The 22,028-nt window shown below is 32.8% G+C and overlaps 1 protein-coding gene across 26 annotated transcripts in view; it reads right to left on the bottom strand.

Moving 5' to 3' along the window:
• The window catches only part of LOC132749497 (cyclin-dependent kinase-like 4), a 51,959-nt gene extending 30,203 nt beyond the window's left edge, over positions 1 to 21,756 (bottom strand). For 22 of the 26 annotated variants that reach the window (XM_060739282.1, XM_060739262.1, XM_060739285.1 and 19 more), the window contains exons 1-7: positions 21,601 to 21,756; positions 13,109 to 13,312; positions 6,713 to 6,907; positions 4,393 to 4,571; positions 3,836 to 3,948; positions 803 to 942; positions 62 to 370 (exon numbers count right to left, since the gene is read on the bottom strand). In XM_060739282.1, the coding sequence (XP_060595265.1) occupies positions 62 to 370; positions 803 to 942; positions 3,836 to 3,948; positions 4,393 to 4,571; positions 6,713 to 6,907; positions 13,109 to 13,276 (1,104 nt within the window). In that variant the 5' untranslated portion in view covers positions 13,277 to 13,312; positions 21,601 to 21,756. Of the gene's footprint in view, positions 1 to 61; positions 371 to 802; positions 943 to 3,835; positions 3,949 to 4,392; positions 4,572 to 6,712; positions 6,908 to 13,108; positions 13,313 to 15,179; positions 15,310 to 15,638; positions 15,968 to 21,406; positions 21,529 to 21,600 lie in introns of those variants that run through there. The other 4 variants (XM_060739266.1, XM_060739263.1, XM_060739264.1 and 1 more) reach the window with 4 other exon arrangements.
• Positions 21,757 to 22,028: the final 272 nt, after the last annotated feature.

Below are 22,028 nucleotides of genomic sequence, written 5' to 3'. Positions count from 1 at the left end.
CTTTTAAGACCGGCCTTAAGAGACTTGTTTTACAGTAATTAAAATATAATCTTATCCTTACCACATCTTTAGTACTAGCTTTATTGCCATCTTTACTAAGACTTTTATTGTGGTCAGTATCGGCTTTAGAATCCTTTTTCATTAGAGGAAGTTTTTTCTTTTTCTTTGTTGTAGTTTTATTACTATCAGCCCCTTCCTTATCATCATCATGAACTATAGAGTTTAACAATGCATTTTTCTCTTGTTCCTTTGTTAACTTAGCTTTCAAATCATGTGAAAACTTTTGAGCAAAACCGTCCCTCGTGAAAAATTCATGTTTCAGAAGTTGTGAACATGTTGGCCGATCATCAGGGTCTAATTTCAAACAGTCCTGAAAATAAGTAAAAGATCTGTGACAATCAAGATTTACCAATAAATCAAAAGCCATAAACCATTACCAACAACAGTCAATCAAATTAATTCAAGAAATTTTCGTAAATTCATGTTATTTATGGACCTCAAACTGTCAAACTGAATTGTCACCCAAATTATCTTGATTATCTTGAAATAAGTTTTCTTTGATCCATACTTACAATGTCTGCCAGTGTAACACTAAAAAGTTGGTATTTGTAACACATAAAACTATTGGTTTTCTTTACCACATACAAACGCCTTAACGGTTGTATTTTTTTTATCACATACCAATTATAAAGGATAGGGCTTTAAACAATAAAGTTCATAAAATCTAGTTAACATTATGTTAACTTATTTCAAAATATTGTTATAAAACATTGAATAACTCACACCAGATATAACAGTATACCTTTATAAGAGCTAATGAAAAATTGGACATTCTGGAAAATTTCTTTTCTAGTGGAGTGACCTCCCTTACTTCAGGCAGACGCATACCGACAAATAATGGATTTCTCATGAACACTTCTTTGTGGCGTGCCGTTAAATTACCTGAATAAAGATAATTAATTCATTGATTCTCAACGCATAATTAAACCAAAATTAAAAGAAATAATTAACTAGAAGAAAAAAACAACAGTTCAATAATAAATAATCTATACTCTACTTTATACTTAGAAACCAATGAATGTTTAATTTCCCACACAGTTAGAAAAGTCTATATAAAGATTTTTAATGTTTATACATTCTTTTGATACCGGAGTTTTTATACTGATACGAGAGTTGAGTCGTTTTTTTACCCATTTCAAGGGTTATTTCTTGATTTTATCAGATCAATCGAAACTTTGAACAGTCTGAGGCAATCAACTAAATAACTTATTGACAAATCAAGAGATATGTTCAGTACACAGCATGCACTTTTTTAAAATCCTTAATGCACAAATAAATCTTTTTATGTTCAACCCGAGATTATCCTGTAAGTCGCTATCTTATCATCTGTGACTTCAATTATTATCACCTGTGTTACGAAAATTGTTGCCACTATATTCATATACATATGAAGTTTCAAGTTTGTATCTTTAATAGTTTCAGAGATATGCAAAACTTGCATGTAAAACTTAACCAAGAAAAGGAGATTTTTTTAGTACAAAAGGGAGCATAATTCAGCCAAAATACATGGCAGAGTAATGGATCTTGAGATGTGACCTTCAGTCATGACCCTAAGTACATGTGTAAAGTTTCAAGTAAATATCTTTGATAGTTCTTAAGACCTTTAACCAAAATTTCTAAGTTTCAAAGGGGCATAATTCTGCAAATATTGCAGACAGAAGTATGCAACTTTGCAAACTGATGTACATTGTTACTATAAAAAAGTATTGTAAATTTCAATTGAATATCTCAAGCAATAACTGAGATATTTGACTTCAGAAAAAATTTTAACCAAAATTTCTAAGTTTAAAAGGGGCATAATTCTGTAAATATTGTAGGCAGAGTTATCCAACTTGTCAATCTGATGTACATTGTTACTATAAATAAGTATTGTAAGTTTCAATTGAATATCTCATGCAATAATTGAGATATTTGACTTTACAAAAAACTGTAACCAACGCAGACGCAGATGCGACTGCAATAGCTCTCCATATTCTTCGAATAGTCGAGCTAAAATAAAATCATATAATTAAATTGAACAAGAGCCATGTCAACATGGCCATCCCCCGCCGAATGTGTTTGCTCATTGGAAGAATGTATATGTAGTAGAGCGGAATAATTCCATTTTAAGAGGTCTTTTGGTAATGAAAACTGATGGCTATAGTGATTACAGATTTGAAACCTATGTGAATACTGATGGCTGAAAATAACAAAGGGCAATTACTGAAAAATAATGCAGGGTAGGTTATCATTCTTGTGTGCTGCATCCCTCCTCAGTAAAATCTATCCACCTATGAAGTTTCAAGTTGATACCTCAAATACTTTTTGAGATAAAAATTGAATTGAAAAATTAAGTATGAAAAAGAACAAAGGCAATAACTCAAAAATTATAAAAGGTAGAGTTATCATTCTTGTGCAGTGCACACCTCCTGAGTGAGATATATGCACCTATTGAAGTTTCATTTTGATATCTCAAAGGTTTTTTTTTTAGTTATGCTCTGGACAAAAATTTAATTTTGAAAAAAAATAACAAAGGGCAATAACTCAAAAAATAATGCAGGGTAGAGTTATCATTCTTAAGCACTGCACTCCTCCTCAATGAGATCCATCCACCTATGAAGTTTCAAGTTGATACCTCAAATACTTTTTGAGATAAGCTCTGGACAAAATAGCATGAAAAAAAACAAAGGGCAATAACTCAAAAATTGTATAGGGAAGAGTTATCATTCTTGTGCACAACAATCCTCCTCAATAAGATCTATCCACCTATGACTTTTCATGTTGATATCTCAAACACTTTTCGAGTTATGCTCCACTCAGGTGAAAAATTAGGTATGAAAAAGAACAAAGGGCAATAACTAAAAAATTATAAAAGGTAGAGTTATCATTCTTGTGCAGTGCACACCTCCTGAGTGAGATCTATGCACCTATGAAGTTTCATTTTGATATCTCAAAGGCTTTTTGAGTTATGCTCTGGACAAAAATTAATTTTGAAAAATAACAAAGGGCAATAACTCAAAGGGCATAACTCAAAAATAATGCAGGGTAGAGTTATCATTCTTAAGCACTGCACTCCTCCTCAATGAGATCAATCCACCTATGAAGTTTCAAGTTGATACCTCAAATACTTTTTGAGATAAGCTCTGGACAAAATAGCATGAAAAAAAACAAAGGGCAATAACTCAAAAATTGTATAGGGAAGAGTTATCATTCTTGTGCACAACAATCCTCCTCAATAAGATCTATCCACCTATGACATTTCATGTTGATATCTCAAACACTTTTCGAGTTATGCTCCACTCAGGTGAAAAATTAGGTATGAAAAATAACAAAGGGCAATAACTCAAAAATTATGAAAGGTAGAGTTATCATTCTTGTGCACTGCACACCTCCTGAGTGAGATCTATGCACCTATGAAGTTTCATGTTAATATCTCATAGGCTTTTGGAGTTATGCTCTGGACAAAAATCAATTTTGAAAAATAACAAAGGGCAATAACTCAAAAATCATGCAAGGTAGAGTTATCATTCTTGTGCACTGCACTCCTCCTCAATGAGGTCTATTCACCTATGAAGTTTCAAGTTGATAACTCAAATACTTTTAGAGATATGCTCCGGACAAAAATGTCGGACGGAAGGACGGACGGACGTACGGAAGGTTGGACGGACGGAGACTATTTCTATATCCTCCGCCGAAATTTTTTGGCGGGGGATAAAAAGGTTTCAATTCAATTAGAAAGCAGTAAAATAATGCAACATTTCTGGTGGATAATTTATAAGAAAGTTTCATATCTTACCAAATACTTTAACAATATGATAGAGCTGATCAATATCTGAGTCGCCGGGAAACAGTGGTTCCCCTGTCAACATCTCCACAAGAAGGCATCCCACAGCCCATATGTCTACAGCTCTGTAACAAATTATCTATGTACTTCTACCATATGTAAGTTTTCAATTTTTACAATGGATAAACTCAAACACTGTATCATATCTTGCAAGCCTCTACAATCAAATGTGTATACAAGCACCTGCTAATTCTGATTACTGTACCTTTCTTCGGAGCCAATATATTTTAACTTGTACATTGCTTGCGAAAAGAAGAAGACTTTTTATCCCATGTGATTTTACTATGCGTTGCTGCTCTGATGTAGGCTAACATAATAATACAATAACTTAATATATGTATATATGTTTTACAATTTGATGTCATTTCTCTTTGTTTTTATATAATTATGTCATTTTGTACTGATGAAGGTCCCAAGCAAGTGTTGACACATGACATAAACATATTCAAATGTAAAGTGTTGGTGTGGTACTTTCTTATAATATAATACTTATTTTAGAAACATCTTACTTTCCATATTTAGTATCTCCCACCAGTAATTCTGGTGCTCTGTACCAGCGAGTGGCAACATAGTCTGTATAAATCTCACCAGGCTGTGCCAAGGTGCGTGCAAATCCAAAATCACACAACTTCACTACGCCATTCTTACTGACTAAAATATTCTCTGGCTTAATGTCTCTGTGAATAATCTAAAAACAGAAAATTAACATTAGTTATTGGTATCATATAAAATACACACAGATTTACTTGAGTTGCACATCTTACATATTCTCTTAAAAAGTCTTAACATTCCAACATTCGCGATGGAGGAACATCACAAATGACCCAATGTATGCTACTTGCTTTACCATACACTTGTAAAAAAACATAAGTTAGAAAAATAAACACCAGATACAGTTTTAAACAATGAATTATTATTTGTAATACATGTATTAAGAGCCACAGCAACAAGGTGTGACTTTGATTTTAGAAACTTAAACTTTTTTTTGCCATAGAGTCCACTCTATTATATTATATATATATTCTTACATATGTAAGGTCAAGCAAGATTTCTACAAGTTTTGTTATTGTTTTTATCATGGGTTGTCAGATCAGAATATGAAACTTCTTTAATTTCAGTAGAATTTATTATTTCAACAAGCTCTCCTGACAACAGAATTTGGATCTTCATTAACAAAAATACTGTTTTACACATTAATGATTTGGGATTCAATCATGAAATGTCAGTTTTAAAGCAGCATTACATCAACAGAACTGCTCTGTAAGATTAATCAAAGCATGTAATGCATAAAATGTGTATGAATGAAAACCTGTGTATCCAGGTTATCACTTTGTATGAAATACCTCTTCACTGAACACAATATTCAGCTAAACAATGCCACTATTTACTTTATTTTGGGAGTCTATATCTTAAACAAAGCTAATCATTAATAATTGTGACTTTTAGATTGTATCTTGGCATCTCATATTGCCCTATTATATTAGAGCAGACCCGAGCTCATAGATAACTACAGATATCCACAAAAGACCATAGATATTCCCATTGTCAGGCAGCCAATAACGTCAAACACTATGTCTGTCCCATTATTATACATTATATATTACTCTAACATGCTCATTATGAACATGTAGACCATTAAAACCATTAGTAGATACTTAAATCGCTTTAAGATGGATCAATATAAATAAAACATCAGAGATTAAACAAAGAACCTGCCCAATTCATCATTTTCTTCCTGAAATGTTTTCTCATAATCAAAAACCATTTTATGGGTTTATCATATTTTTATTATAGTTCTTTCATATATCTATTTTACTGGTTATTTCATATATCTTTTTTATACGTTATTTTTTATTTAACCATGTCAAGCAGATATAATTAATTGTAAAACCAGAAATGTATGCAATATTTAGTTGAATAAACCCTGCATACATTAAACCTACAAAATGATGTCTGCAAATTGAGATGTTTTGTAATATAGCACTGTATATAAAGATAAGAAAAGTTATAAAACATTTCATTTTGAAATGATGAATGTCTTTTACTACAGGAACTAAATGTCTGTGTTGTCTCTGCATTAACAAGTCATCAATTTAAGCTTTACATTTCATTTTTATTTTGTACTTCACCAAAAGTACATGTTTTTTGTTAAAATGATTTATATACATCCATTTTCTATACAGAGAAATCTATATTACCAATACTTTTATGGATTTAAATGGAAAAATGATTTTGTAAACTACCTGATACTTAACCAGTACATAATAGAATGGTCCACAAAGTGGTAATTTCATATTTAAAACTAGCAATTATTTTATCAGAATAACATGAGCAATTTTTCAATAAGGTGAAACCCAAATGAAAGTTATTGTCAGTGCTATTTACTTTTCATACAGACCTGTAATACAATACGTGAAAGCTTTTAAAAAAATCTGCTATTGACAACCATAACAGAGAGGTCGTGTAAACAGATAATTCTGATTTTAAAATATTTTGAAATAAATATTAATTCGTCACTAATATCATAAAGTCATAAGTCATATTTGACAACATAAGTCAGTTTGCAATAAACATTTCTATTTTTCTATCCAGTGTGGCTATATCAAAGACAGCATTGTCATTCAGCAAAGATTAATGAAGATTTTCTTTAAGATTAAAGAATGTGCACAACAAGACTCATCAATCAGGGTATATTGTACATTGTATAAGATAAGTTCTGTACTGAAGGACTGCACACTGACAGTGCTAACTATAAACATTCTTAACATAGTAAATGAATTTCATGAACTTTATAGCATAGTAAAATTCCATTCTGACAGAAATACTTACATGATTAGCATGACAAAATTCTATGCCTTTAAGAACCTGCCAGAGTATTTTCCTGCAAGTGGTTTCATCGAGACCATTAGGACATTTTTCTAACTCATCAAGTACCGTGTGATCAACAAACTCAAACACAAGATACAATCTTTTCTTCCTCCGAAATACTTCCAACAAGTTTACAAGATTGTCGTGTCGCAGTTGCTGTAAATATGATAAAAATCATTATTTCAAACTTTATAAAAATAACCAATGACTTACCAGCATTTGTAACATATGGTCTTATAATATATCAATATGGATAAAATCTTATCAAATGATTTTGCCTTTCAGTCCAAAAAACTTCTACAAATCCATATTTAATGCCATCTATATTGTGTCCAAAAATTCAATATCAAATGCATATTGTACTCAATATTTTCTGTATATTATTAATTAACAAGAGCCTGTACCGGGTGATGCTCCCCAACTTGGATTTGGACACAGAAAAGTATATCTTTTGTAGTTTCAGAGTTATGTCCCAGACAAAGTTCAAAGTGTGATAATTCCAAACTTAGGCAATGCAGAGTTACTGTTCTTTGCACTGAACTTCTACTTGAGTAGATCTATCTACCAACTTGTGTGCGACACATCATCTCAATATGGTGATCATTTCTATGAAATGGTTGTAAAATCCCACTTCAAATAACAAAGTTATGGGCCGGACACGATTTTGCTGCAAGGTCATGCTGTGACCTTGACCTTCAAGGTAGCAACTCAAATGTTGTGCATGACACGTCATCTCAATATGGTGATCATTTCTATGAAATAGTTGTAAAATCCAACTTCAAATAACCAAGTTATGGGCCAGATACGAATATGGGACGGATGTACGGACGGACGGACGGACTGACGGACGGACAAACTGGCAACTATATGCTCCCCCGAAATATTTCTGGGAGCATAATAAGTGTAGTATATTATCAGCTGTATTTATATTTTAATATCTCACAAAAACCTAGTTGACTTTTCACGTTTCCTTTAATTTAATGTATTTTCTCTATAGCACCCTATCCAATATAGGTTTAAGGGCTGTGTATGAGTCAAACAGAATTCAGTATTGTACCAATATTGTAAAATAAGCTCATATTATTATACTTTTTGAAATGGTAACGTGACATTAAAATTTTGTTCTGTCATAAAAAGCAGAAAATAACTAAGAAAAAATGGTGATTCTAATATAATGTAATTCATTTTCAAACCCTGCGAGAGTTACTACAATAAAAAATCTCTCAAACTTACCATCTTTGTTACTCATTTTTATTAAATCTAAAATACTTAATGGACACAACATTTTTTTTCCTTTTTACAACAAATACAATAATTATTTTATAAAAAACAAGAGGGCCATGATGGCCCTGGGGTCACTCACCTGAACATAGGCCCCCAGGGCGGGGCCAGTTTAAACCAAAGGGCTTTTATTTGAACAAACTTGGAAGACACCCATTACAAGATGTTTCATGATGTTAAGTTTTTACTATACACAAATAATGAAAAACAATGACTTTTGCCCCCCCTTCCCCTGGCAGGGCCAATTTTAACCCAAGGGCTTTTATTTGAACAAACTTGGTAGACACCCATTAGAACATGTTTCATGCTAAATATCTTAGCTCTAGCTCTTTGGGTTCTTTAAAAGAAGATTTCTAAGTTTTTAATTACTATATGCAATATAGGGAAAATCAATGACCCCCTAGGGCGGGGCCAATTTTGACCCAAGGGCTTTTATTTGAACAAACTTGGTAAACATCCATTAGAACATGTTTCATGCTAAATATCTTAGCTCTAGCTCTTTGGGTTCTTTAATACAAGATTTTGAAGTTTTTACTCTATGTATATAGGGAAAATCAATGACCCCTGGGGCGGGGCCAATTTTGACCCCAGGGCTTTTATTTGAACAAATTTGGTAGACACCTATTAGAAGATGTGTCATGCTAAATATCTTAGCTCTAGCTCTTTGGGTTCTTTAACAGAGGATTTTAAAGTTTTTACTCTATATATATAGGCAAAATCAATAACCCCTGGGGCTGGGCCAATTTTGACCCCAGGGCTTTTATTTGAACAAACTTGGTAGACACTCATTAGAAGTTGTTTCATGCTAAATATCTTAGCTCTAGCTTTTTGGGTTCTTTAAAAGAAGATTTTTTAAAGTTTTTACTATATGCATATAGGGAAAATCAAAGACCCCCTGGGGCGGGGCCAATTTTGACCCCAGGGTTTTTATTTGAACAAACTTGGTAGACATCCATTAGAAGATGTTTCATGCTAAATATCTTAGCTCTAGCTTTTTGGGTTCTTTAAAAGAAGATTTTTTAAAGTTTTTACTATATGCATATAGGGAAAATCAATGACCCCCTTGGGCGGGGCCAATTTTGACCCCAGGGTTTTTATTTGAACAAACTTGGTAGACATCCATAGAACATGTTTCATGCCAAATATCTTAGCTCTAGGTCTTTGGGTTCTTTAACAGAAGATTTTTTAAAGTTTTTACTATATGCATATAGGGAAAATCAATGACACCCTGGGGCGGGGCCAATTTTGACCCCAGGGCTTTTATTTGAACAATCTTGGTAGACACTCATTAGAAGATGTTTCATGCTTAATATCTTAGGTCTAGCTCTTTGGGTTCTTTAAAAGAAGATTTTTTTAAGTTTTTACTATATGCATATAGGGAAAATCAATGACCCCCTGGGGCGGGGCCAATTTTGACCCCAGGGCTTTTATTTGAACAATCTTGGTAGACACTCACTAGAAGATGTTTCATGCCAACTATCTAAGCTCTAGCTCTTTCGGTTTTTTAGAAGAAGATGTTTAAAGTTTTTTCTTTTGGTTGCCATGGCAACCAGAGTTCTGCATGGAATGGAATTTTTTGAACAACTTTGTTAAGGCTTCACACAGGGAACATCCCTGTGAAGTTTCATTATGATCTGCCTTATGGTTTCAGAGGAGATGTCGTTTGAAAAGTGTGAACGGACAACGGACGACGTACGACGGACGACGGACGAAGAGTGATCCTAATAGCTCACCCTGAGCATATGCTCAGGTGAGCTAAAAATGCAGCATTCAAAGGCCAAATACTGATCTTTTTTTTTCTTCTAAATTTCAATTTGTTCTGTTGATATCAAATTAAGTAATTTCTACTGTTAAAACACTTTATAAGGGAAGTGAACTCTGAACAGTGCACCTTATTACATCAACAGTAAACAAAAGTAGCACTTTACCAGTCATTTAAGGGGGATTACAATCATACACTACTTTCCCTGTTACCATTATAAAACGTCTATTGAAAGAAATATAACAACATTGTTTACAGCTTAATACAGGATTAAAGAAAGCCGTTCACAAGTTAGTCTATAAAGAATGAACTTTCAAATCAGAAAACAATTTTCTAAATTAAAAGTATGAACCAATTATTATGGCTTAAAATTGTCAAAAGGTCTAAAATAAGACACAAAAGGTCTAAAATATACTGTCAGAATGGATCATTCTACACCAGGTGTGTTGGAAAAAAGGTACATGTATAACTGAAAAACAACTGCTTTAAGATACTGGCAGAATAAAGAAATATTTAGTTTTTCTGTGTTTGATGTTATTACTTGTGGTAAAATGTCTAAGAAAAATCTAAATATCATTATCTATTAAAAAGAATGGTTCCCATTTAGCCATGTTGTAAATAAATGCTGAAATGTATTCAGTTTTTCTAAATCACAATAATTATATAAACATGTCTATTTCCTGTTATCGCAATAAGGTTTCAAATTATAAAATAAAGGCTCCCAAGTATTTTAGTAAGATACAGTGATTGAAGTAACAAAACATTTGAGACATGGTACTTATTGAATTGTTTAGGCCTGTAAGACATGGTACTTATTGAATTGTTTAGGCCCGTAAACGGTAAGACATGGTACTTATTGAATTGTTTAGGCTTGTAAGACATGGTACTTATTGAATTGTTTAGGCCCGTAAGACATGGTACTTATTGATTTGTTTAGGCCTGTAAGACATGGTACTTATTGAATTGTTTCAGCCCGTAAGACATGGTACTTATTGAACTATTTAGGATTGTAAGACATGATACTTACTGAATTAGTTAGGCCTGTAAGACATGATACTTATTGAATTGTTTAGGCCTGTAAGACATGGTACTTATTGAATTGTTTAGGCCTGTAAGACATGGTACTTATTGAATTGTTTAGGCCTGTAAGACATGGTAGTTATTGAACTGTTTAGGCCCGTGAGACATGGTACTTATTGAATTGTTTAGGCCCGTAAGACATGGTACTTATTGAATTGTTTAGGCTTGTAAGACATGGTACTTATTGAATTGTTTAGGCCCGTAAGACATGGTACTTATTGAATTGTTTAGGCCTGTAAGACATGATACTTATTGAATTGTTTAGGCCTGTAAGACATGGTACTTATTGAATTGTTTAGGGCCGCAAGACATGGTACTTATTGAATTGTTTAGGCTTATAAGACATGGTACTTATTGAATTGTTTAGGCCTGTAAGACATGGTACTTCTTGAATTGTTTAGGCCTGTAAGACATGGTACTTATTGAATTGTTTAGGCCTGTAAGACATGGTACTTATTGAATTGTTTAGGCCTGTAAGACATGATACTTATTGAATTGTTTAGGCCTGTAAGACATGGTACTTATTGAATTGTTTAGGCCCGTAAGACATGGTACTTATTGAATTGTTTAGGCCCGTAAGACATGGTAGTTATTGACCTGTTTAGGCCCGTAAGACATGGTAGTAAATACTAGTAATTGAATTGCTTAGGCCTGTAAGACATGGTACTTATTGAATTGTTTAGGCCTGTAAGACATGGTACTTATTGAATTGTTTAGGCCTGTAAGACATGGTACTTATTGAATTGTTTAGGCCCGTAAGACATGGTACTTATTGAATTGTTTAGGCCCGTAAGACATGGTACTTATTGAATTGTTTAGGCTTGTAAGACATGGTTTGTATTGAATTGTTTAGGCCTGTAAGACATGGTACTTATTGAATTGTTTAGGCCTGTAAGACATGATACTTATTGAATTGTTTAGGCCTGTAAGACATGGTACTTATTGAATTGTTTAGGCCTGTAAGACATGGTACTTATTGAATTGTTTAGGCTTGTAAGACATGGTACTTATTGAATTGTTTAGGCCCGCAAGACATGGTACTTATTGAATTGTTTAGGCTTATAAGACATTGTACTTATTGAATTGTTTAGGCCTGTAAGACATGTTACTTCTTATTGAATTGTTTAGGCCTGTAAGACATGGTACTTATTGAATTGTTTAGGCCTGTAAGACATGGTACTAATTGAATTGTTTAGGCCTGTAAGACATGATACTTACTGAATTGTTTAGGCCTGTAAGACATGGTACTTATTGAATTGTTTAGGCCCGTAAGACATGGTACTTATTGAATTGTTTAGGCCCGTAAGACATGGTAGTTATTGAACTGTTTAGGCCCGTAAGACATGGTAGTAATTGAATTGCTTAGGCCTGTAAGACATGGTACTTATTGAATTGTTTAGGCCTGTAAGACATGGTACTTATTGAATTGTTTAGGCCCGTAAGACATGGTAGTTATTGAATTGTTTAGGCTTGTAAGACATGGTACTTATTGAATTGTTTAGGCCTGTAAGACATGGTAGTTATTGACCTGTTTAGGCCTGTAAGACATGGTAGTAAATACTAGTAATTGAATTGCTTAGGCCTGTAAGACATGGTACTTATTGAATTGTTTAGGCCTGTAAGACATGGTACTTATTGAATTGTTTAGGCCCGTAAGACATGGTACTTATTGAATTGTTTAGGCCCGTAAGACATGGTACTTATTGAATTGTTTAGGCCTGTAAGACATGGTAGTTATTGAATTGTTTAGGCTCGTAAGACATGGTACTTATAAAATAGAAGGATACAGTGATTTTGTTTATCTACTGTGTTAATACAGACAATTTATCAGTAAAAGCTCCCTAACATCAGTCACCTCTGTAACGATTGTAACATGCTTAGTAGAGAATAGACAAATGAATTATCTATCTATGAGAAAATTAAATATACTGATTGTCATCCAGACTTGATCAAAATGCCTTTGATTTTATTGAAACAAACAGTTTGAAAAGATTCGGTGACTAATTTCAATATTTGAATGTCCTGTATTCAAATTTATTCAATGTTTCATTGTGTTTTTTTCTTAAGCGATCAAATTAAAACTGTGATCTCTATAGTGTTGTAAATTCCAAAATGTGGACCATAGAATATGAACAAATGACCATTCTTAAAAGTTCACACTCATGTACTACATGCTCAGGTGAGCCACAAAAACTAAAAATTCAATTAATAATTTTGAACTATGAAGTTCTCACCTTGAGCATCCTGACCTCCCTAAGGGCAATTTTCTTCACCATTTTGTCATCTTCACTCTCTAAGAACTTTTTTATTGCCACAAGTTGTCCAGTATCTTTGTGACGACATTTGAGCACCATCCCATAGCTGCCCTCACCAACCAGCCCCTGGTTCTCGTACTTCTCCATCTTAGTACCACCTCACACTCACCCACACCTCTCTACCTGTAATATATAATGTAAAACATTTTCATTTCTGGCTTTTTGGAAAATTGTAGTGAGTTTTTTCGCAACTTTAAATTACTTAAAATATAATAAATTTCTTGCATATACAATGTAGTATTCCTACATAATATTAAAAAATATTGTATTCTAAAATAAAATCCATATCTTTTTTAACAATTTCATGAAAGCTATACTGCATGTAGAAGTATTGATTTATTCTTTTCTCTTTTGTTTGTTGGGTTTTCAGTTAAGGTTGTATGGCAACTTTCCAACTTTATTGGTGGAGAAAGACCTCAGGTGGACCTACATGCATCAGGCACAAGCTAGCAACTGGAGTACAATCAATGATCTTAATGTAAGCTATCTGGATAGCTTCCTCACGTCCAAAGTCACTGACTGGATTCAAACTGACAGCAGTAAGAAGGCAAATGATTGACAGGTAGCAAGGTTAATCACTTTGCCATGAAGGTACTGACATTATTAAGTTTACTGACATCACAACTGATGTCATAATTACTATCATCAATGACATCATTAATCAGGGGGAAAAATGATTGTAAATTTTGTAACCTACATCATGAAAAAATCAAAGCAAAGAAGGCGCTGAATTTGTTTGGGTCTTAGAATGTCAGAAAGGTGAAGGTTGTGAGATTCTAAACCAATTTGTTTTTGTATAGTGCCTCCAATGCTTTTCAGCATTTTAATTGTAGCAAATTGGCTATAAGACTAATTGCAACACTGATATTCAATCCAATGTTTATTTGACTTAAACAGTTTGAAAAAAAAATGAGTTGCATTAACTGGGATTTGAACTCCAGACCTTTCGCTTCCTAAGCGAGCGCGCAAACCCCTCGGCCACGGTGAATTTTTTATTGTTAACGGCCTGAAGAAAACCATGTTATTCTAAATTAGGGTTTGTAACGACCCTAACTGTTGTTTAACACTTGTGTAAATAATCATGGTGCTTACTATAAGCATGTATATCTATAAAGATTAAAACAATATTAGAAATCTTCGACCATTCGGGAATTATTTTGCTTGAAAATTAACGCGCCTGTCATTTGACCATCTTTACGCAGTGATCTCCCCTGAATTTTTCGGCGTTAGTGTACATATAAAGGGAAGTAACCGCTTCAAAAAAGCGGACTACTTTCGGCAATTGCAATTAACAGCATTAGAGTCAGAAATATCGCTACCATTATTTGTTTGGTCTGACGACACAAACAAATAAAAACAATACAGAATTTCCATAACACTGATTAATACAATCAATAAAGAAATTGCATGTAATTAATCTGTCACACAGTTTATCTGTTAACAGACTGCACAAATACATACATGGTTATCTGACCAGAACAGATTATATAAGTCATACAAATATGGAAGAACTAAATTGTCTCAGACCAGTTCTCTGATGTATGGGAGAACTTTAGACTATTGTGAAAATTTGTTGTAAACAAATCATACAATCAGTGTATCTAATCAGGAATGATTCTCTTCATAAATAAAATAGTAGGAGACTTAATTGTAAAAGTAATCAATACATTCTATCTATGACTAAAATAAGAAAATAATTGAGAAGTATTGTCAGAAAGTATGAAATTTCTAGTGCCATCAGCTAATGGGAAAATATATAAAATTTCATATATGGGGAAGAAGACAAATAATTAGCACCATTTCCTAAAAGTTAAAAAAAAAAAGTATGTTAGAAAATTTGTTTTGATAAATACTTTTATAAAAAATGCCTAATGGAATATTAGTATGCATTTTAACACTTAAATATGATTTGTTTTTATGATTTTTATACAATACTGGTTAAAACAACAAATTAATCAAGATCATAAAAAATTAATTGAAATTGCCAAACCTTCATCTCAGTTAAATGGAATATTGAATGTTTTTTTTTATTTTGCTTTCCTTTTATTAATATGGTTTATAAATCTTGAACAAATATTAAAGAATAAGATCTTTCCTGTTAATATGATCACTACACTTTTCATGTTGACGACATCTTCATGTTCTCGTGTAATTATATCTATCAATGGTGGTTCATATTCATTCATTGATTTTTATATTCAATTTATAAAAAAAGGTTAATCTTTTGTCCATTGTTAAGAACTCTATGCTTTATTTAACAAAATAAATCATAGTTATAAACAAGCAGTAATATGGTCAATCGATAAGATTTGGACTGCTTACAATATAATACTTTAAAAATAATTTTCTTAATCTTTTTTTCCATGTTCTTTTGAATGTACTTCTATATTTGTTGCAATTTCATAGATAACACAAAATAATTAATTAACTATATTATACATATATATACCTAATCTTCCTTAATTATCCTTTCACCAAATATTTTTTATATCACTATACCATAAGAAATAATCACCATTCAAACTTGCTTTTTATAATTCTCTCTGAATATTCACTAATTTTTTTCTCCAATGCTACACAATACAAAAAAAAATCACCATCCACTGTAAACAGAGGTAATTAAGTTTAGGCTGACACGCACTTGAAAAGCTTGATTAAAAATTTAAACATGTATCAAACATTTATAGATGATTATCCAAGTAACGATCGAGTTTACAAGTTCATTGCACAGAGATTAAAGCTATTTACATATCACTTTAATCCAGCCAATCTTTTGTAAAATTTGCTATTCAATACGCACAATTGTGCCAACATTTATCTTCGATTAATCTATTTTAAAATTTATATATAGCATTGATCATTTTGCAGTGAATCTTGAGACACCTACAAACTTAACTGGGGCATGCTGCAACATTGTAGATAAATTATAACAGACTGGTTTACTTGCACCAGAAATTTTACACATTAATTGACCATTATCCTGCTGAATTTCATAAATGGACATGTCCAGCTTCTATTTTTGGAACTGTCCAATAGTAAATTTGATGATTTCAAGACAAACATTTAAAGTGAAGTGTCAACTAACAGTAGAATCATACAAGGCAGTCTGCCGGTGCTGGCTGACTGGTGGTAAAGGCTAGTTACTTTCAGTTTAAGCATGTTGCTGACTGGTGGTAAAGGCTAGTTACTTTCAGTTTAAGCATGTTAAGTAGTTGACTTAAACCTCTCAAGCCTTTCTGTAAACTATGCCTTTACCTCATTAATAAACTATTTGATCATACTGTCAAATCAATTGTTAATGAAGTTACTTCAGAGATAAAATAAGAGTCTAAGCTTTAGTTCAAAGACACCAATCATATTCTATTATTTATACATGTATGGGGTTCATGGAGGTATCATAAACACAAATCTATAATTCACTGCAAAAAAGTAAATATATTTTCATTCTTCAGTTATCATCTTCTAAAGCAGCACATTCATTTAGTAATACCACTTGTACATTCAGTTATAAACTTATATCTCCCTGGAGGTTGTAAGAATAATTTTTCTGATTTTCAAATTTCCTGGTATGTCTCATCACCTATCAAAAGTTTACATTATATTTTACTTGTAATATAGTTTCGACAAGCATGAAATACTATTTCCAAACAGCTCGCTATTTTTCTTGCTACTAAGTTAGATTTATGCTTACTTTTAAATAACATTTTACAAATTTACATTTTATTTTACTTTCAAAGTTTTAGTTGTCTTTTTCACCCTTGGCTTGCTAAATTTCTTTAATTGCCCAGCATCCATTTCTGAAATTGTCCATTATCAATTTTTTTTGGTTGTTAAGATGAAAATCTAAAGTTAGTCAACCAACAGGAACTGTATAGAGCCTGGTCAGACTGCATTAGGGGCCAAGGCTACTCAACTTTGGTTCTAGCAGGTAGTGTTAAACTAAAACATCATATACATAAAGCTATAGAAAAGTGCTGACCAGTAATAGAAAGAGCACCGAAACACGAGGCTATCTGATTTGTACGCGGAGGCGTAGCCCCCCGAGTATTAATCAGATTGCCGAGTGTTTTGGTGTTCTTTCTCTTTTGTATCATAGTCAAACATAAAAGCACGTTCCCTGTTGTCACAATATGAAACCCCGGCAAAAATGAACCAATGAACGAACATCTGAATATGACATTTCTGTCGCTTTCCCTTTCTCTGCCGTCACAATATGTAAACCCCAGCAAAAATGTGCCAATCAATGGGCATGCTCTGGAGTGCGGGTAACTAATACCCGCACTCCAGTTAACGCACGGTGCATGTATATGTATACGATTTAACCACAGAAAGGTCTCCAAACTATGATACCAGAGTTAAATACATGACTCATGATAGTTTCATTGTACATTCAATACCTTTGCCAAAGATAGACACAAAATTTTATTTCAACAGGAGATGAAACCATGTAAAAATCTGAAACAATGCATATTCAAACATGCAGTTCAAGTACATGCACTTATCTCAAAATTTAATTAATTTTGACTTTCCTTAAACTAGTATAATAATTCATCTCTTACAAATAAAAATATACTAAAAACAACTAAACCCTAACTTTGCTCTGAAACAATTCTGATGTTGCTTTTTAATTTCCTGCAGATTTTAATATTCTGATTTTCAAATGCCTAATCATTAAACATAATATCCAAGTCAAGATCAGGCAATAGCAATAAATACTCCATAGAAACTATAAAATTGTCTGTAACTTTAGGGTAGGGGGTCCTTCGTGAGGGTTTAAGGCAACTACTCTTCTATTTTCAAAGTTTATTTTAACTGTATCGACTACTTATGAAAATGTTATCAAGAGTTTCCTGTAGCCAAAGTCAATATTTGAGATAAATCATAACAGATTTAAATATCCCCTGTCTTAATCCAGTTATCCTGTCGATGAGGTGGTAAATCTCTGCAATACTGTCAACATTTCCAGCGATATATTCAAGATTAATTGACAACAAGTGTTTGAATAACTTTTCTCATTTCATGGGACAAACAAGCCTTTTTAAAACTGTACTTAAGGATGATCAAACTTGTAAAAAACCACCTTATTTCTTTAAGTTTATAAAGCTATGCATTTGATGACTTTGGGATACAAAATTGTTGTAACTATCATAATAGGAATAGCTACATGTAAGAATATCTATGTTATCTATGTTATTCTATGTTTATGCGATAAATCATAACAGATTTAAATATCCCCTGTCTTAATCCAGTTATCCTGTCGATGAGGTGGCAAATCTCTGCAATACTGTCAAATTTGAAAGAAACTTGTTCTTATTTTTAACTGAAAGCAGGGTCTTTCAAATAGAATGGCCTGGAGTCGAACCAATTCTAAGAAAAAAGATGTCTCGGTTGAGTCACGTGATTGGGTTATCTACTGGCCGTGATCTGGCATAGTACATCACCATTCAAAAATCAAATTATAAGATAATGTTTTGTTAAATCAATCAAAAAATTACTACGAACTAACCCTGGCTACATTATATTATCAGTTTTTACTATAAAAAGTGACAATTTTATAAATTTGCAATGAAATTAGGAATTTTTCATTCCTGGTGTCAAGGTAAAAATCTACTGCTCATATTTGAAAATAGGTCCGACCGAGTTTCATGAGCTTTTTTTTAAATTATGCATTATTCAATGACGAAATAGAAATTGATTTTACAGAGAAAATCAGGATTTGGGTAGAAATGTCTGGATTTTTGTGATCCCCTCTGGATATCACATGTCTGCTCATCAGGATTAAACTTTGTTTTCTGAAGTTTCACAGAGTAAGATTGCCTTTCAAAAATAAAGTTATAAATGGTAAAGGCCACTTCCAACAGTCTTGCTTTTTGGGTAACCCTTTAGCAAACTCATATGGTAGATTTTTGGCCTAAACAAAACGTGTAATTGTTTCAAACCCTCGTACGTGCTTGATGATTTTTCAGTTTTACAACAGCTATTTGTTTTCAAATTAATGTCAAACCTGTCAGGCATGACTGCAGATCCAGACAAACATTTGCAACTGTGGAGTTGAAAGATTATCTCACCAATTAACCCACATCCTAACAGTTCATTGCTCTATCCATAGACTTTACATATAGTAATCCCCGCCGGTACGGCGTCCTTGCTTACTCTGGTGTAATCACAAAATGTGTTCTGAACGCCACCAATTGACTGTTTCCACCATTAAAGTGAAAGTGGAAGTGCTGCTTTTTTGAATTTGGATAGTAATTGTAAGAAATATTTTCATTTCAAATACATTTCTGTCATTGATAGGAAAATCCAAAGCTGCCCGCATGTGTTGAAAATACTTCTTTATTTTACCCCATATTTTACAGTTTAACTGATAATTTCATGTTTTGACAAGTGAATGTTGTCTGCTTAAACTGCAGTGACATCCTATTCTGTTAAATAAATTCTTCTGAAGCCAGAAAGGGTCATTCATTTACATACCACGGTATCATACTCTAGAGTCAGTGTACCCGGTTCCGCACAGGACCTGGTTCCGCACACTTTCTCATTTTTCATTTTTTCTTGAAAATTTATATGAATTTTTTCAGTTTTCATTTGTGTTTCATTGAACAGGCATGTTTTCAACAGGATAAGACATAATCTGGGATCTTGCACCCCAGCCTCTCTCTGGAGAGTGCAGTCGAAAATGTAAATACATGAACGTGGCTGTGTAGGTCACACATAAAAACAACTTATTAAGCAAGTAAACCATGCTAATTTCTATTTTAATGTTAAGATTATTATAAAATACATATTTGAAAAGAAATGTATGTTTTTGTTATGGCAAATTTGCTGTTAGTTATGAAATATATGCACATGAATTAACTTCTCCCAACTACCAAACGTCAAGTCATTTCACCTTGATTCTTTTGTTTAACTTTAAAATAATGCCAGGGACAACCTTGGACTGAAAATTTAGGGAGAAGTGAGAAAATAAACAAATGTTTTATGATGATATTTAATGAAGTACTAGTTGCTCAAAGTTTATTTCAGCATTTGATTTACATCAACACAACATTACATCAACACAACATTTTTTTTTTTTTTTTTAGGTTCAACAGTTTCTGACTCTAACTTTTAAATGCAATTAATTTCGAAGAAAAGTTCTTTAATTCATAATAATTATCCAAATTCTATCAATTTACATCAGTTTTAATGATGAATATTACTATCATAAATGTAATGGTGATAACAAGAATGGACGGGATATTGTAAATCAAATAAAACATATAGAGGAAATTGTAAAGCAAACAAAACGTATAGGGGATATTGTAAATCAAACAGGACATATAGGGGAAATTATAAATCAAACAAAACGTTAAGGGAATATTGTAAATCAAACAAAACGTATAGGGGATATTGTAAATCAAACAGGACATTATTAATCTGTCATATGTTGCGGTTCGGACCGGAATATCCGTCCCGAGGGGACCCGCCCATTGGGCAGTAACGTGGCTTGCCGAGTTACCGCCCATGGGCGGGTTCCCGAGGGACGGATATTCCGATCCGAACCGCAAACATATGAAAGATATTTTTTCTTGCATATTCTGCCATATTATTTCATATTTAAAATGGTTTACCTCAATATGATATATGTTCATGGAAATTAAAGTCATTTCATCCATAACTATTTTCTTACAATATCGTATGAACTTACAACTTAAATAACAACGGCGAAATGACGTCATCCTAAGACATATTTCCCTTCTAAAACGACGTCATTTTAACGCGGTTCATAATGAAATGTGTATTTTAAAGTCAAGATGCGACACTTAAACCCAATTTGATCATATGGTAAACACAAGTTCTTTTTATTTGTAAATTTGCTGGAAATAATAAGACCAATGGTACCATAGGGTACCATCCTAGTTACTGTTCCTCTATTTGTGGGTTCGACAATATAAATAAGGGCAATAATGTATCAATTACTTAATTATTCTTCTATATACTTTTTGGTATACCTGTTACTGTAGCATTTTCCTAACTTTATTAGTCAATTTAGTGTCATAATATTATGAAAGGAAGCAGATAAATTGAGCCTTGTTGAGGTTTTCCGTAGATGAAGGATCAAGGCTCATAAAAAGTAGATATGTCCTAAAAACACAATTCTTTTTCACCCCTGTTATATGATAAAAAGTGCCAGAATATCAATTCATTATTGCATTTATAAAATTTTTACGTCACCTTTATATATCCAAGCATTAAAGAAAAATCTATGGTAAAATTTTCGTGTATCTAGTGACAACAAACTTTGTCCGCCATCTTGCTCTTCCATGAATTGGTCGTACAAAATGAAATAGGAGAACTCATTAAAACGTAAAGTTCGAACAAAGAACTTATCAATATCATTATATTTATATGTAAATATTGTTACTCACAGTGGTATTTTAAGTTTATAAGTGCTGCAAAAGGTTGTTTTTACTTATCCTGAAATGGCTCATTCTTAGAGTGAGTAGGTGCGCGAATGTTAATAAAATATCGCTGTCATCCCCAAATAGATATCGTTGCCGTCGCGTATATTAAAGGGCCTTAACTGTGGTGTCTTCTTCGCAATATATTTAATGATAATTTTTATATGCCCGAAAGAATTTCGGGCATATTATGTTATACCCCCTGGCGTCCGTCCGCACTCACAGGACAATAATTATGTGGCTAGAGGGACAATAGGTAACTGTTCTTTCTCTTTGATGCCATTCATTCAGTAATGCTTTTATGTGGTTACTTTCTTTTGTGTGGCTAAAAAGAACAAAAAAGAGAACAATAGAGTAGCCACATAATTACTGTCCTGTGAGAACTTCCGTCCGTC

Source organism: Ruditapes philippinarum, unplaced genomic scaffold (assembly GCF_026571515.1).
Source record: "Ruditapes philippinarum isolate M1 unplaced genomic scaffold, ASM2657151v2 ctg575_1_1_1_1, whole genome shotgun sequence".
Lineage (NCBI taxonomy): Eukaryota > Metazoa > Mollusca > Bivalvia > Venerida > Veneridae > Ruditapes > Ruditapes philippinarum.
This window is presented reverse-complemented; position numbering and strand designations above follow the sequence as displayed.